At 39.8% G+C, this 13,189-nt stretch overlaps 1 protein-coding gene across 2 annotated transcripts; it reads left to right on the top strand.

Annotated features, from left to right (window-relative positions):
* The first annotated feature begins 2,613 nt into the window (after positions 1-2,613).
* PLAU (plasminogen activator, urokinase) lies at positions 2,614-11,022 on the top strand. Of its 2 annotated transcripts, none has more exons than XM_005520520.3 (11): positions 2,614-2,639; positions 4,193-4,303; positions 4,885-4,936; positions 5,114-5,218; positions 5,727-5,892; positions 6,140-6,225; positions 6,341-6,530; positions 7,144-7,298; positions 8,228-8,368; positions 8,919-9,067; positions 9,905-11,022. In XM_005520520.3, the coding sequence occupies exons 2-11, from the start codon at positions 4,244-4,246 to the stop codon at positions 10,097-10,099; spliced, it is 1,299 nt and encodes a 432-aa protein (XP_005520577.1). In that variant the 5' UTR covers positions 2,614-2,639; positions 4,193-4,243; the 3' UTR covers positions 10,100-11,022. The 2 variants fall into 2 exon arrangements, with proteins under 2 accessions (XP_005520577.1, XP_087916102.1); XM_088059976.1 differs by lacking the exon at positions 2,614-2,639 and adding an exon at positions 2,758-2,786.
* Positions 11,023-13,189: the final 2,167 nt, after the last annotated feature.

Genomic DNA, 13,189 nt, shown 5'->3' with positions numbered 1-13,189 from the left:
GGACATGGCAGAAGTGCCATGCTACATATTTTCCAAGGTTTCTGCCTTAAGGCAGGGCACATAACAACAAGGTTCCAAGGATTTATTTTTACATGAAACTTCACTTCACCTCTTGTTGTGCCAGCCATCAGCCAGCTCAGTGAATCTAGGAACTGGAAATTATCTCATGCATTTCTACTTCCCTAAGAGTCATTTAATGCTCAGAGAGACAATGCAGCTGTGAGGTTACTTGGAACACCAAAACAAACTTATTTGCAGCTGGCTTGGATATCTTTCTTCTAAACTACATTTTCAGTCCAGTCCAGTCCAGTGTTAACTATAACTCATTTACCTATCCAGGTAGCACAAATATTTAGACTACAGGAATTTGATAGCCTTAAAGCAGCACTGCAAGCACATCAGAATTTCTAATCCATAGCTGTCACCAGTCTGATTGAAACAGAGTGACGCTGCAGCCCAAGTCAGTTCTCCTGGGGGCCTTCTAGATGTACTTAAGAAGTGCAGCATTCAAGTAAAATCTGAGTATATGACAAAAGGTAGAAAAAGGGAGATCTGAATCCTGCTGTATCTTGTGTCAGAGTGAAGACAACGAAAGTGTTTGGTTCTTGGATCTGGAAAACAAGTGTGAACCTGCAGGTTTTAGGGAGAAAATGAGGAACAGGGACATCTGCAGAGCTTGGTCAAAGGTTCAGGGAGAGGATAAGTGATCACATTTCTCAGGAATCAAAAATATAAAAGAGGAAACACAGTTGCTCTAGTTTTTCCCCAGAAGGAAAGTTTGTGGAAGGCCTAGAGACTCCTCCTTGGGAACATGAAGGAGGAAGGAGAGCTGCTGTCCAGGCCTGAGGACCCCTCCTCTTCCTGCATCCACGCCCTTCCTTGCTCTCCTTGCTGAATCAAACCATGACATATTTCTTCATTTACTATATGTAAGGTTGGTGTATTAAAATTAATTGAGTAAATGTTCCAGACTGCTTTTAAAATCTGGATTATTTCCCCCTCTGCAGAATTGATTCCTTAGGATAAGTTTAGTTGATAGCCACTCTTCTGAAATGAAGAGAGTGCCATGGCGATTCTACCCTGATACTTTCTGCCCTTTTTCTTAGAGGGTCAACTTACTTGTGATGTAGATATAGTAAGTCACCACAGAATGTGAGACAAATTTCTCTCCTGAAATTCAGAAAGGCTTATGCCTTACCTACGTTCACTTATGGACTTCCAGCTTGAGCTGTTTCTCTTGGCTCAGTTCCTGCCATTCAGTGAAGTGAACACAGTGTGCTTTCTGCAAACATGGTATCTGTTCTGATGTGAGCCTGAAGATCTGAACATTAGGGAATAGAGAATGTAAGCAGACAGTACCTAAATAAAGGCACGGTTATACCACAGACTTGACAGAGGTAGAAAATGGGGAGGGAAGAAGAAAGTTGAGCCATACTCACACCAGTTGTTACATGGCAAACATAGTAGGTCGTCTCCTTAAGCTCTGAATTGTCAAGCTATGAAAACATTTCTCTTGAGGGAATTTCAGGTCAACTCCTTCTCTGACCTGACCTCTAAAGAAACTGCTCTTCATCAGCTACACAGCCTGTGGAGACCTACCTCAACTTAGTCACCCACACTACCTGAAGCTAAACCCTATGAATACACCCACAAATATTATGTACTAGTTTGCTGTTATTCACTGCATTGCTATAACATTGCATAAATGTGAACAAAATCACATTTAACTGGGCCAGGAAAGACTATCTGTTGTGCTGGGTCCGCATTCTTAGACATCTGTCACTTCAAATCTCCATCCTGACCTCATGAAATCAGCTGCTTTGAATACTTCTTTGGGAGACAGAAATTCTAAGAAAACCACTACCACTTTCTCACAGACAGAAGATTGCTCAGGGCCAAGGGACTGTAAGCAATTTGGAGAGGAGATTAGCACCCGCCGTAAGCCCCGTGTCCCAATAGATTCCCCCTGGCATGAGAACTGCACCCTACTCGCTCCAGAGCCCTGCGTTTCAGCTGAAGATAACTCTCTGAAAACACACCCAGTGCTTCAAGCACACATTCTGACCCAATACTCCCTCCCAGCGGGCTGTGTTTAACCCACACCTGAAAGAATTTAATCCTCTATTAATTAAGAGATCACTTGTGCTTCTCTCATTATGGGTAGCACCATATGAATAAAATACACATTTGCTCGTATCTCCAGTCATGCTTCATTCTGTGTTTATTGCTAATGCATATATACATACAGGTTATCACTGTTATCATTCTGTCATGTCTCCAGGCACGTTTCTAGTCATTCCTTTCATAGCTCTCACTCATATTTCTCTTTTGTTTTTATAAATGTCCCTAAGGAATTGCTGACCGCCGCGGGGAAACCAAGGAGCCCCTTTCAGAAATCTTGCCCCGTACAAAGCCGCCTGTTCGCGTGACCGTACCCCCCTTCCCCGAAACTAAAAAGCGGCATAAAACTTTTCCTCCTTGAGTCAGCTTTGTTTGCGGCGCGGTGCGGCCGAGGGGCGGTGCGGGGCCTCCCCAGGGCGGCAGCGGCGGCAGCCCCGCCCCGGCTCGGCCTTTATAGAGCCCGGGCCGCGCTGCGCCCTGGCAGCCGCTGCAGCTCCGCCAGCTCCGCCGCACCGCCGGTAAGTGCCGTGCCTTTGAAAGCCACTCGGCAGCTGCAGGCATCGGTGCCGCCTCTAAATCGATCGGGATGAAGCGATTGCTCTTTAAAATTACATTGAAATTTTAAAAAAAAAGCTTTGCGATGCAGTACCGCAGCAGCGGGGAAGGTCAGTTCTAGTTGCCACAGTATGTCAGGATTTTTAAAGGAATCAGCAGTACTGCTGTTTGTGGCGTGCAGGCTGGGCCTGAGGAACTAATTATCGTACCAGAGAATAAATCACTTGCATTGCTGCCGAAAATGCTAAAAATAATTCCCATAATAATGCTTATGGGAAGTATATCTGCTGAAATTTCATCTGAATCTGAAAAGCATGTATAGCCAGGTACCTGAGGCATGATTTGCTTGCTTGCATTATGACACCTGCTTACAAGCAAAGGTTGCATCTGCCTTAGCGTTTTCATTTCTATAATGTCTGTTTTCCAAATGAATCTAGAGATCTTCTCTATACTGTGTTTTGGTTCACACCACTGAGTGTGTGAACTTAATGTGTGTTTGGGGTGTTCAGTAAGGAGTTATAGAGTACTTGTACTCCATTTCTTCTATATAAAGTCAAACTTGAAGGTGCAATCCACATATCAGTAGGTATTCAGTCTGCAGGACCAAAACTGGAATTAGTCCAATGTAGAAACCTGAAGCAGGTACAGTGTGGAGCAGGTCTTGAGCACTAGCTCAGTTCTGTACAACCTCTTCTACTGCATTGGGTTTTTTTGCTATTGCAAATATAACTGAGATTTCCATAGAATCTTTTAAAAATCATGCTTTACAGTTTCCTAAAAGTGAGAATGCTTAAAAATATTCTCATTACTTACATTGCAATTTAGAAAAGAGAAAAAGATGTATGGGACTTTGTTGTACCCTCATTGTTATTGCAAGAAAATTATTTGCCATTGATTGCAAGATTGCTATGCATTCTTGGCCACAGGATCCAGCTGCATATAAGAAATCAAGACAGAATATGTTGTAAGCCTCTAATACTGTAAATTAGTGGGGCAACATCACCAGCAGACTTCAAAGAGTTGGCAGTGGTCAGAGGCACTCGGTCAGATAGCTGGATGTACTGAAGTGCTAAGATGTAGCTGATAACTACAGAGGTCCTGAAAAAAGGAGCTTTCTCTTTCAGACCCTGAAGTTGCATGCTCAGTGCTTTTGTTGAAGGTAGTAATGGTCAGTTAAATAGGTACAGACAGTTGGGCAGCAGCTAAATACATCTGCCAATTTCCAACTTTTAGCCCATACTACAAAAGTGGAATTCTGATTTTTCCAAATTCTCTTTCCCTGCTTCATTTACACTCTTAAAAAAAGATCTGCTGCCTGTACAAAAAAAGCCTTAAAGTATAACCTCTGATTTAATATATATATATAAACAATAAGCACATATCCTGCTGCAAGTAAATGCTTAACTCTTCAACAAGTTGTGTTGTAATTTATTCTGAAACCAACTGAAGACAATAGAAGCAAGAAAGCTGACGCTGCAAGCTACAGCATGATACTGAATTCCTCTTTTATTTTCAGAATCAAGTAATTCAGATAGAAGAAGAACAAAGGGAGAAGTTAACTAACAACATGAAGTTACTCCTCTTCATTACCATAACCTTGGGCACACTTGTCACGGGACTAGAGTCTGTAAGTTTTGAGTATATCAGAAGCCTAATCTTATTTCATGGAGAATGGCATACCCAGCCTACAAAGCAGAGGGGATACCTTGAAGGACAGAACAAGAATCAATTGTTGAATAAATTTTCTGGCTTTTATTCTGTGGCACAAATGTGAAGCACAGGTCACCAAAATGACAGGGGCAATTGATGAATGTTGTGTCTTTGCTGCACTGCTTGGTGTAGAGGGTGAGGTTTCCTTCCTTGTTTTAGGGACAGTGACCATTAAGAGCTGCTTAGGTTCTTACAGCATATATAATCGCGTTGTTGACCTGATGCAGTGGCACAGATCAGTGGTGCTTTTCTGAGCTTGGGTTTTTTTGGTAGTTTTTAGTTTGCATGACATGGGATTGGTTTTCCTTCCCCATTCTGTTTTGCTTAGGGCTCCACTTCTCATTCATATCCAGATTCCACAGAGCAGGTTCAGCAGGTAGCTACATGCAAAAACTTAAACTGTTGTAGGTATGCAGTAGGGAACAGAGTAGGGAAAAGGTGATCAAACCACATAAAAGGAGCTGCCTCCTTATAAATCCTTTTTTTCTTTTCCTGTAGATTTATAGCTGGAAGTACTACAAGCTATATAAACGCAGATCAGAACACAAGGGTAAGCATCTGCCTGTTCTGTTTGAACCTTAAAAGAAATTATTATCCTGTACTTTTGCTTTCATACAAGAAGAAAGACCCTTAATGATACTGAAACACCTAAAACTTAAATTTCAATTACATTTGACATCTGCATTCTTATGTTCTGCCTATAATTAGTGATGTCTTTTTCTTACAGAATGCTCTTGTTTGAATGGAGGAACGTGCATTACCTATTACCTCTTTAGTGGAATTGGTCGTTGCATATGTCCAGATGGATACACTGGGATTTACTGTGAGCTAGGTAGAGTATCTGTCTTCCTTAATGCTAACTAAATTGATTGGAAAGGTCGAAAAGATAGTCAGAGAATTAATATGAAATGCCAAGTGAAAGTATTGCCTAGAAACATGACTGGATAGTCTTCAGCAGTTTATGCTAACAGACTAAATGAGGAGAAGCAAGTAAATGTTGGTGCCACAATCTCTAGTTCTTGTCCCTGCCTCCTAAACCTTACTTTTTAGTTTGGGGTGGAAAAAATGAACTAGTTTGAGTGTTCAGAAGCAGAAGAATTTATCAGATGTTGAAGTTCACTTAAACTGTTAAAGAATTAATATGTGTGCTTTAAAGTATAAGATACCTGATGTTCAAAATCCATACAGAGCAAATTTAATAACAATATCTAGTCAGTCTAGATTTTTGCATCTCTTTGAGTGTAATGCAAGAACTTTTTTCATTGGAAGGATTTGTCCATGTCTGTCACAGAACAATTATAAACATGAACATGCTGCTAATAAAATATTTATTTTCTCAGACACTGACAGCACATGCTATACTGAAAATGGAGAGGACTACAGAGGGATGGCAACAGAAGACAAATGTCTGCCGTGGAACTTGCCCTCACTAATCAGGAGGGGTCATTACCATGCTTACTCAGAGAATGCTTTGCAGCTTGGGCTGGGCAAACACAGCTACTGCAGGTAAGAAAAGCATCATTCTTCCTGTGATAGCTTCTATTCTATATTCTAGAACCGGAGGTGCTTCAGTGAGAAGCATATTTTTAAAAAATATTACAGAGCTGAATTATTGACTAAAAATATTTGAAGCACTTTTTTCCCCTGGCATATCTTGCAACGAAATATTTTGATTTTTTTCAGAAGACCTGGAATTTTAAGATACTGTGACTTTTTAGAACTATATGAAAATAACACCCTTTTTTCGTTTTAGAAACCCAAATGGAAGGAACAAGCCCTGGTGTTACACCAAAAGGGGATCTGTCATTCAAGAAACACCTTGCAACATAGAGAAGTGTGGTAAGTGATATTAGTTTCAACACAATTGGTGGTTTGTTTGTTTAATTTTATTTGTAATAGCACAAGGTTGGAGTTTATTTGTATGAACATCTGAACAAAACTTTTCTTTTTACAGGGCCTACATGTGGTCAAAGGAGTATCAGCAGGAGCTTCAAGATTGTTGGTGGCAGTCAGGCAGAGGTTGAGTCTCAGCCTTGGATAGCTGGCATCTTCCAAACCATAAGGGGCATGGACCACTTCCTGTGTGGCGGCAGCCTCATCGACCCTTGCTGGGTGCTCACAGCAGCACACTGTTTCCACACTCCGTGAGTTTCCAACTCTTATTTGCAACTTTCTTCAACTGATTTCTTGGTGCAGTGCTCCCTGAGCAGCCTTTTGGAATGCACCACAGTAAGAATGTTCCTTTGATTGAACAAAACAAGAGCAGCAAAAGAAACATTAAACCTCTGGGAGCCCATATCTAGGAGAATGTGCTAGCAAGATGTGGACAGTTGGGTGGGATGAAGTTTAAACAATTTAGTGTATATTGGTGCTAGGTTTTCATTTTTAGCTTATTAGCCATTCCCCAAGCTTCATAATTGTACTGAGTGTGATGAGCTGTGCAATACATCTATGAGTGGTTTTTGTTGACTTTTCTGTGGAAAGCTGATCCTTTTGGCATCCTGCAGAGGATTCTTAATGCCAACGCCTTGCATTAGTAGCTGCTAGTTAACCATGTTTCAAAATGTCTGAACATCTATCTTAATCCCTTCAAATGGAAAATTAGGATGCATTCCTTCAGAATATTGGATCAACTTTTAAAGCTGACTAAATTTTACTTATCAGCATCAATATAAATATGAAACAGAACTGGATCTCAGCTGTTGACTTTACTCTCAGAAATCACTGGTCTTCATCAATCTCTCTATTCTCACTCAGGTCAAAAAGACCAATAAACAAATCTGTCTACAAAGTCTTCCTTGGAAAGTCCATACTGAATGTCACTGATGATAAGGAACAAGTATTCATGGTTGATGAGATCATCTCTCACCCTGACTTTACAGATGACACAGGTGGCAATGAGAATGATATTGGTAAGTGTCATCTTAAGAGCCTTTAAAACACTGGGAAAGGTGAAGGCTCCGTAATTGTGGCATACATCTAAAAGAAGTAGACCCAGAGATGGGAAGAAGGGGAACAGGAACAGCCTGAAAACTAGGCCTGTGCTGACAGTTTTTGCACTTGTATAAGTTTTGGTTGTGGTGCATACCAGATGCATTACCTGGCACGCAGTCTTGGGACCTGTTGAAAATACGGCTTTTCCATAAGTGCTGGTGGCAGCGTTCCATTTCTGCTGTTTTATTATGTGTCTGGAGATCACACTGTATGTATAGTAAATGATGAAAAAAATGCATGCAGTGTAGGTCCCATCATACAGCATGGGAATGTCATATCAGGCACCTCATTAGCTGAAGGTTATCATGAATTAATTCAGACTTTTATGAAAAGTCTGGGTTTCACAAGCCTATTCCTAAAGCAACTACTTCAGAGATGTTTTTTTTAAACTTGCACAGAACAGACTTGGCACTCTTGCACTTGACCTTTAGAACTCTATCATCCCTTCCAGATTAGTCCTGCTGCTGCTAAAATAAAGGATATCCAAGAATATCTTTGTGAGCCATTCAGGGTAGTGGGTGCCACCCTCTACAGCCAGTCAGAAAGTTGATCTTTTAAAACATCTAAAGATACTCTTGCAGAAGACTCTTGCCTGAGCTATCAGCCCCTATCCTTTGAGGAAGCAAGTTCAAGTTGGAACATTTGTCAATTTTAGTGTTGAGAAACTTATGTTGTTGTTATTAAGTAATGATTCATTCCAAAAGCAATGAGGGGAGCCTTGTGTAAGCAGAAGTAAATATAATTGCAACTATTCCCATTAACTGTACCAATTACTTTTATTGTTGGAACTTGAGAGGTAAAACTTGCTTTACATATCTAATTATATCTTTTCTGACTTGGTTCATAGCTTTGATAAGGATAAGGACGACTTCTGGACAGTGTGCAGTAGAATCCAAGTATGTCAGAACAGTCTGCTTGCCAGAGAGGAACCTTTACTTGAAGGAAAATACCCACTGTGAAATAGCTGGCTATGGAAAACAAGATTTTTGTAAGTGAATGACTTCTCTTCCCAAAGTTGATCTTCCACAATGGTGGGAATGTGACGATTTTTATACCATGATCTCTGAAGTATTGAAAAAAGATTCCTCTCTATTGTATGTACTCCATGTGAATCTCTTGAAGATGGCCTTTGCTATCATCTTCTCTAGTTGTCTATGGAATTTCCTATCTGATCCTTCTCTCACTTGTCAACCATACCAATGATACAATTTTTATCATTCCTGATGTGATGAGGAGCAGAAAAAAATTAAAGCCGTGTGGGAGGATTAGCAAAGGATTGTATTTGTGCAGAATTTCCATCAAAAATTACTAAACTCTTTCTCTCTAAAAATTAAACTGTGTTTTGTATTTGGAACATTTGTTTTTCTCTTTAAAACTTATTAACAGTAAAAGTAAATCAATACTTCATAAGGTGGAAGTAAGAACCTCAATGGAGAATTGAAATGGTTAAGCTAATTTAAATGCAGAGATTGTTATGGAGGGTTTTTTGCTTCTTTTTGTTTTGGAGGATGAAAATAATGAAATACTCTTTTTTGCAGATGACATCTTCTATGCTCAAAGACTGATGTCAGCCACTGTGAACTTAGTGTCACAGAGAAAATGCAAATATGAATACTATGACAATGTTAGAGTTACTGACAACATGGTCTGTGCTGGGGATCCCATGTGGCAGATAGATGCCTGCAAGGTAAAATTGGTTTGGTTTATTTTAAAATTTCTAATGCATGTATACTACTACATGGATCAGTCAGCAGCGTTTTTAAATTCTACTAATCACAAGAGTATGTAATGTAACTCGAAATTACTATGTCAGGTGGACATAGTAATGACCGGTAGTGTGGCTGGACATCTGGAATAAAGTTGGGACCCAGAGTTAGGTTTTGCTCCCTCCAGGCCTTCCTTTGGAGGTGCAAGAAACGCAGTATCTTAGCCACTGTTTTTCCTCAAGGCCTTATTTTCAGTCTATTCAAGCAATAACCAACAGATATCCATCAGAGCTATATAGCAACTGTTCTAATCTCAGCTTGCACAATTAACTATGGCTTTGCAAGCATAGATTACAGGGGACACTGAGCCCCTCCAGGTTCATCAAAACTAGATTTATTTCCCTGTACCTTACCAGGCAGGGTGGCCATAGGAGCCACTGAAAAGAACAAGTGTCCTCAAGTGTAAAAGTACCTTATGCACAGGGAGACAGTTGATTCTGATGAAGAATTGGGCATGCTGGCCTTCACCGTGTATCAGTAGTCTAATATCTGTGCTTATGAAGTTAGGGTGGGGTTGGAGGGTTGTTTCCCCATGTTACTATTTTCCTGGTATCCTAATAGGGGGAACTAGAGAACTCCTCAGCTTTAGAGTGTTCAAGTCACAGCAAATGCCAAACCTTCTGTTCCATCTAAGCAATGTTCTCAAAGATAAAAGCTTTAGCTCACAGGTTCTTACTAGCTTGCTTAACTCTAGAAAAGCAATAATCACAGGCTCCATCTGTAGAAAATGACCTAATATGTTCTCTTTCTGTTGTCAGGGAGATTCTGGTGGCCCCATGGTCTGTGAGCACAATGGCAGGATGATGGTTTATGGGATTGTCAGCTGGGGAGATGGCTGTGCAAAGGAAAACAAGCCTGGTGTTTACACCAGAGTTACTCAATACCTTAACTGGATTGACTCCAACATGAATGGGTTAGTTGCCAAGAGTCGTTTTCTTCCTGAACCAAAGTGACCTTTTTTCTACAGCTGGACTGAAATGAACAAAATTCAGCCTATACTGACACCAGGACAGTGAGGACCTGAATGTCATAAGAGGCTTTCATTTTGAATGCTTGTGTGTTCAGTCACTCACATCAGTGCTCCTGAGGCATGAGGCAGAGAGATGGTTGATATATTATCTTACTACTCTGAATTTCCTGTAAACCACTCAGTGGGAAGCTAAAATATTTAACATTTAAATGAGTATTCCCATGCACAATACTATGCATAGCAAGTTAGCTGTCTATTTCATTTATGAACCAGCATTTGCTCTGGAAATATTGATACAATTTCAACTTACTAAACTCAAGTATTCATTTTCTACATAAACTGAGTCTAAAATCGCCCCTGGTTGTACTGAATAATACTGACTCTCAAGTCTCACGGACCTAAGCTGTTAAGACCAGTACTGAGAGAGTGATCAGACTTGGCACCAAGAAGTGGAAAAAAAGTAGTAGCTGAGTCAGCATTACAAACTCTTAATGTATTTCACTTAAGAACTGTGCTGCAAGAAGGCAAATTGGAAACTTGCTGGACTTCAGGTCACGTGTGAAGGTGTATAAGTCCCCTGGGAAGTCTGATTATGCAACCTGTCTACATGTACCTATGCACCCTGGAGAAGAGTTAAGGACTTGGCATTTGTTGAATGCTGCAGGCATCAAAAGTCAGAAATTTATTTCTATTCATTTAACTGATATTATATGGAAGTGATTTTTTTTTTTTTTTTTTTTGTCTCCAGGACTTAGTCTGGGTTTATTTTTAAACTTGTCTTCATTTTGTAGATTTGAATTATTTGTATGAGGGCTGGAACCTCAAGCTTTATTTAATTATTTTTACTGTGTTTAATTTATTGTTTGTATTATGGATGTTAAATATCATTAAAAAAACCACTTCTTACGTGTTGTTTCTCCTCTCTTAAAAAATAGAAGGGTATGACTCAAGATGATTGTCATTATTAAGTCCTAATCTGACTGTAATCTTCCTTAGTAAAACATAAATATTTGAACTTCCTGATTAGTGAAGTATTTGACATGCATAAGCTAAATTCTTTTTCCAAAAAGCACACAGGTGTTTGTGAAAAGGATACTACAGTTGTAGCTTGGTGTAATCTGGGTACACTGGTGATGGAATTATAGGAAGAAGAATCTTGATGAAGTCTGGTCCTTGAGACTCAAGACTGGTAACATCTCCACTCTGTGTAGTGCTGTTAAGTCATGTGCCCTTATACTTCAGTCCCCTTTCTATAAAATGGGTGGGGCAGTACTTCCCTTTTCCCACAGCTCTGCCTGGCAGAGTTGACAGGAGTGAAAGTTAACAACTGTGTGACTGTACTGTGACTAATGCCCTGAGAGCCCGGTGCTGGACAGGGACATCAAGCACTACTGAAACAGGCAATGATTGCTGGATTGCAAACCATTTTGTAGTTGGGGTCTGCAAACAAATTTTTTAGGAGAGTTAACCTCTGCATGTGGTAGAGTTACTTGGGGCAAGTTTGTGGGCTCCTGATTAAAGTTTGTGCAGGGAGTTAGTTACAATTGCATTTTTTCTGGGGAATGAGTTAAGAGATCACAGGTGAGAGACAGGGAGACTGGAGACTGAGAAGAAAAGCACCTCCTTACTGCTTCTTTTGACAGCAAGTACCAGGACTGATTGACTGACTAGTGCTAGCAGAGAATACTTACTTCATGCCCAAAGTAAGCAATGGGCAATACTGTTTTAGACAAAAATATATTAGGATTTAAGCATCTTTTGGCATGCTACAAATTTCTTACTTCAGTATTCCACTTTAATATTTATCAAATTACTTAACTCAATGAATCCCCAACAGGTGGAGACTATAAATACCTTCATGGCAATTGCATATGATTTTCATTACAATGAACAGCACATTTGTCATTAACTTCTCTATGCTTTTTTTATACAGAGATATAATTTAAATTTCAACTTATTTCCATCATTACAAATTTAAGTAAGAATGAAAAAGGAGTGATAAATAGAATGTGCATTTCAATTTGAAGTCTAGGCAAAGTATAAATAAAGACAAGATCTTGAAAGCAGCTGTTTGGGTGTGCAATCTTATTTGTTCTTTATATTGGATAAATTATTCCAACAAAAATTAACTCTCCAGATGAACATGCTCTGTATACAGCTCTGCACTGTCTGCTATCCCATTGTATATAGTCTCTTTCAATGTTCTCTGCATGATCTGGCCCCACAGTCTCAGCTGCTTGGCTAGGTATCAGAGCCTGGAAAAATGAAGGGCAAAGATGCAAGCACAGTTTTGCAAAACTTCCTCTTTCTGCAACAGAATCCACAGGAAATATTCTCTTTCTGTGTTACTGAGAGTGAGCAGGTGTTGATCCAGGTTGAGGTACTGCTGAAGATGGAGAGAAAGCCTAGAGAACTGTGCATGGAGGCTGGCAAACACCCCTGCAGAATGACAAGAGCATTACTGGGAGAATGGTTTTGGAAGATATTAGATATCTGCTGGGTACAAATATATAGGCAAGACAAAATCTGAGATCATAAAGCTACTCTTAAGTAATATGGTTAATTGATTCCAGGTATTTTCTGGCAATAGAGAGGAGCAGGATAGGAGTCCAACAAATACTTAGAAACAGCTCAGAAGTGGGCATCAGCCCAAGTGAAGAGATCATACTCTCGGAAGCCTTAGAAGTATGACTAAAATGATCTCAAGTTCCTACTTATATTCAATCCTTCCACAGAAGAAACATATCAAATAAAGAGGACAAAGCAGTATCCGATGTGGCCAGAGCACATAGGAAGCTTATTTAACCTGTCAGCTCTTAGAAGGAAATGATGCATCCTGAATGAGCAGACCACTTTACCTTATATAGCTGAAGCTTTCTTCATGGAAGTGAAACTAAAATGTGACTCAAAGCACTTAAAAATAGAATCTATTTTAAATAAACTGAGAGATGAGGAAATGTAATACATCGTCACCTATTTGTTATATCACTTCCATGTGGAATTGTATGCATGAGAGGATTTTGTTTGTGCATATTGAAACCTGAACTAAAATTCCAAAATGGCTATTTGATTG

Source organism: Pseudopodoces humilis, chromosome 9 (assembly GCF_049639895.1).
Source record: "Pseudopodoces humilis isolate 2021_Gansu_Grassland_sample_001 chromosome 9, ASM4963989v1, whole genome shotgun sequence".
NCBI lineage: Eukaryota > Metazoa > Chordata > Aves > Passeriformes > Paridae > Pseudopodoces > Pseudopodoces humilis.
Note: the sequence above shows the minus strand (reverse complement) of the source record. Positions and strands in the feature narration are given on the sequence as shown.

Coding starts and splice junctions, on each gene's coding strand:
- PLAU (XM_005520520.3), top strand. CDS start 4,244: ATGAAGTTACTCCTCTTCATTACCATAACCTTGGGCACACTTGTCACG. Junction 5,219..5,726: donor TGGGATTTACTGTGAGCTAG/GTAGAGTATCTG, acceptor TTATTTTCTCAG/ACACTGACAGCACATGCTAT. Junction 9,068..9,904: donor GGCAGATAGATGCCTGCAAG/GTAAAATTGGTT, acceptor TTCTGTTGTCAG/GGAGATTCTGGTGGCCCCAT.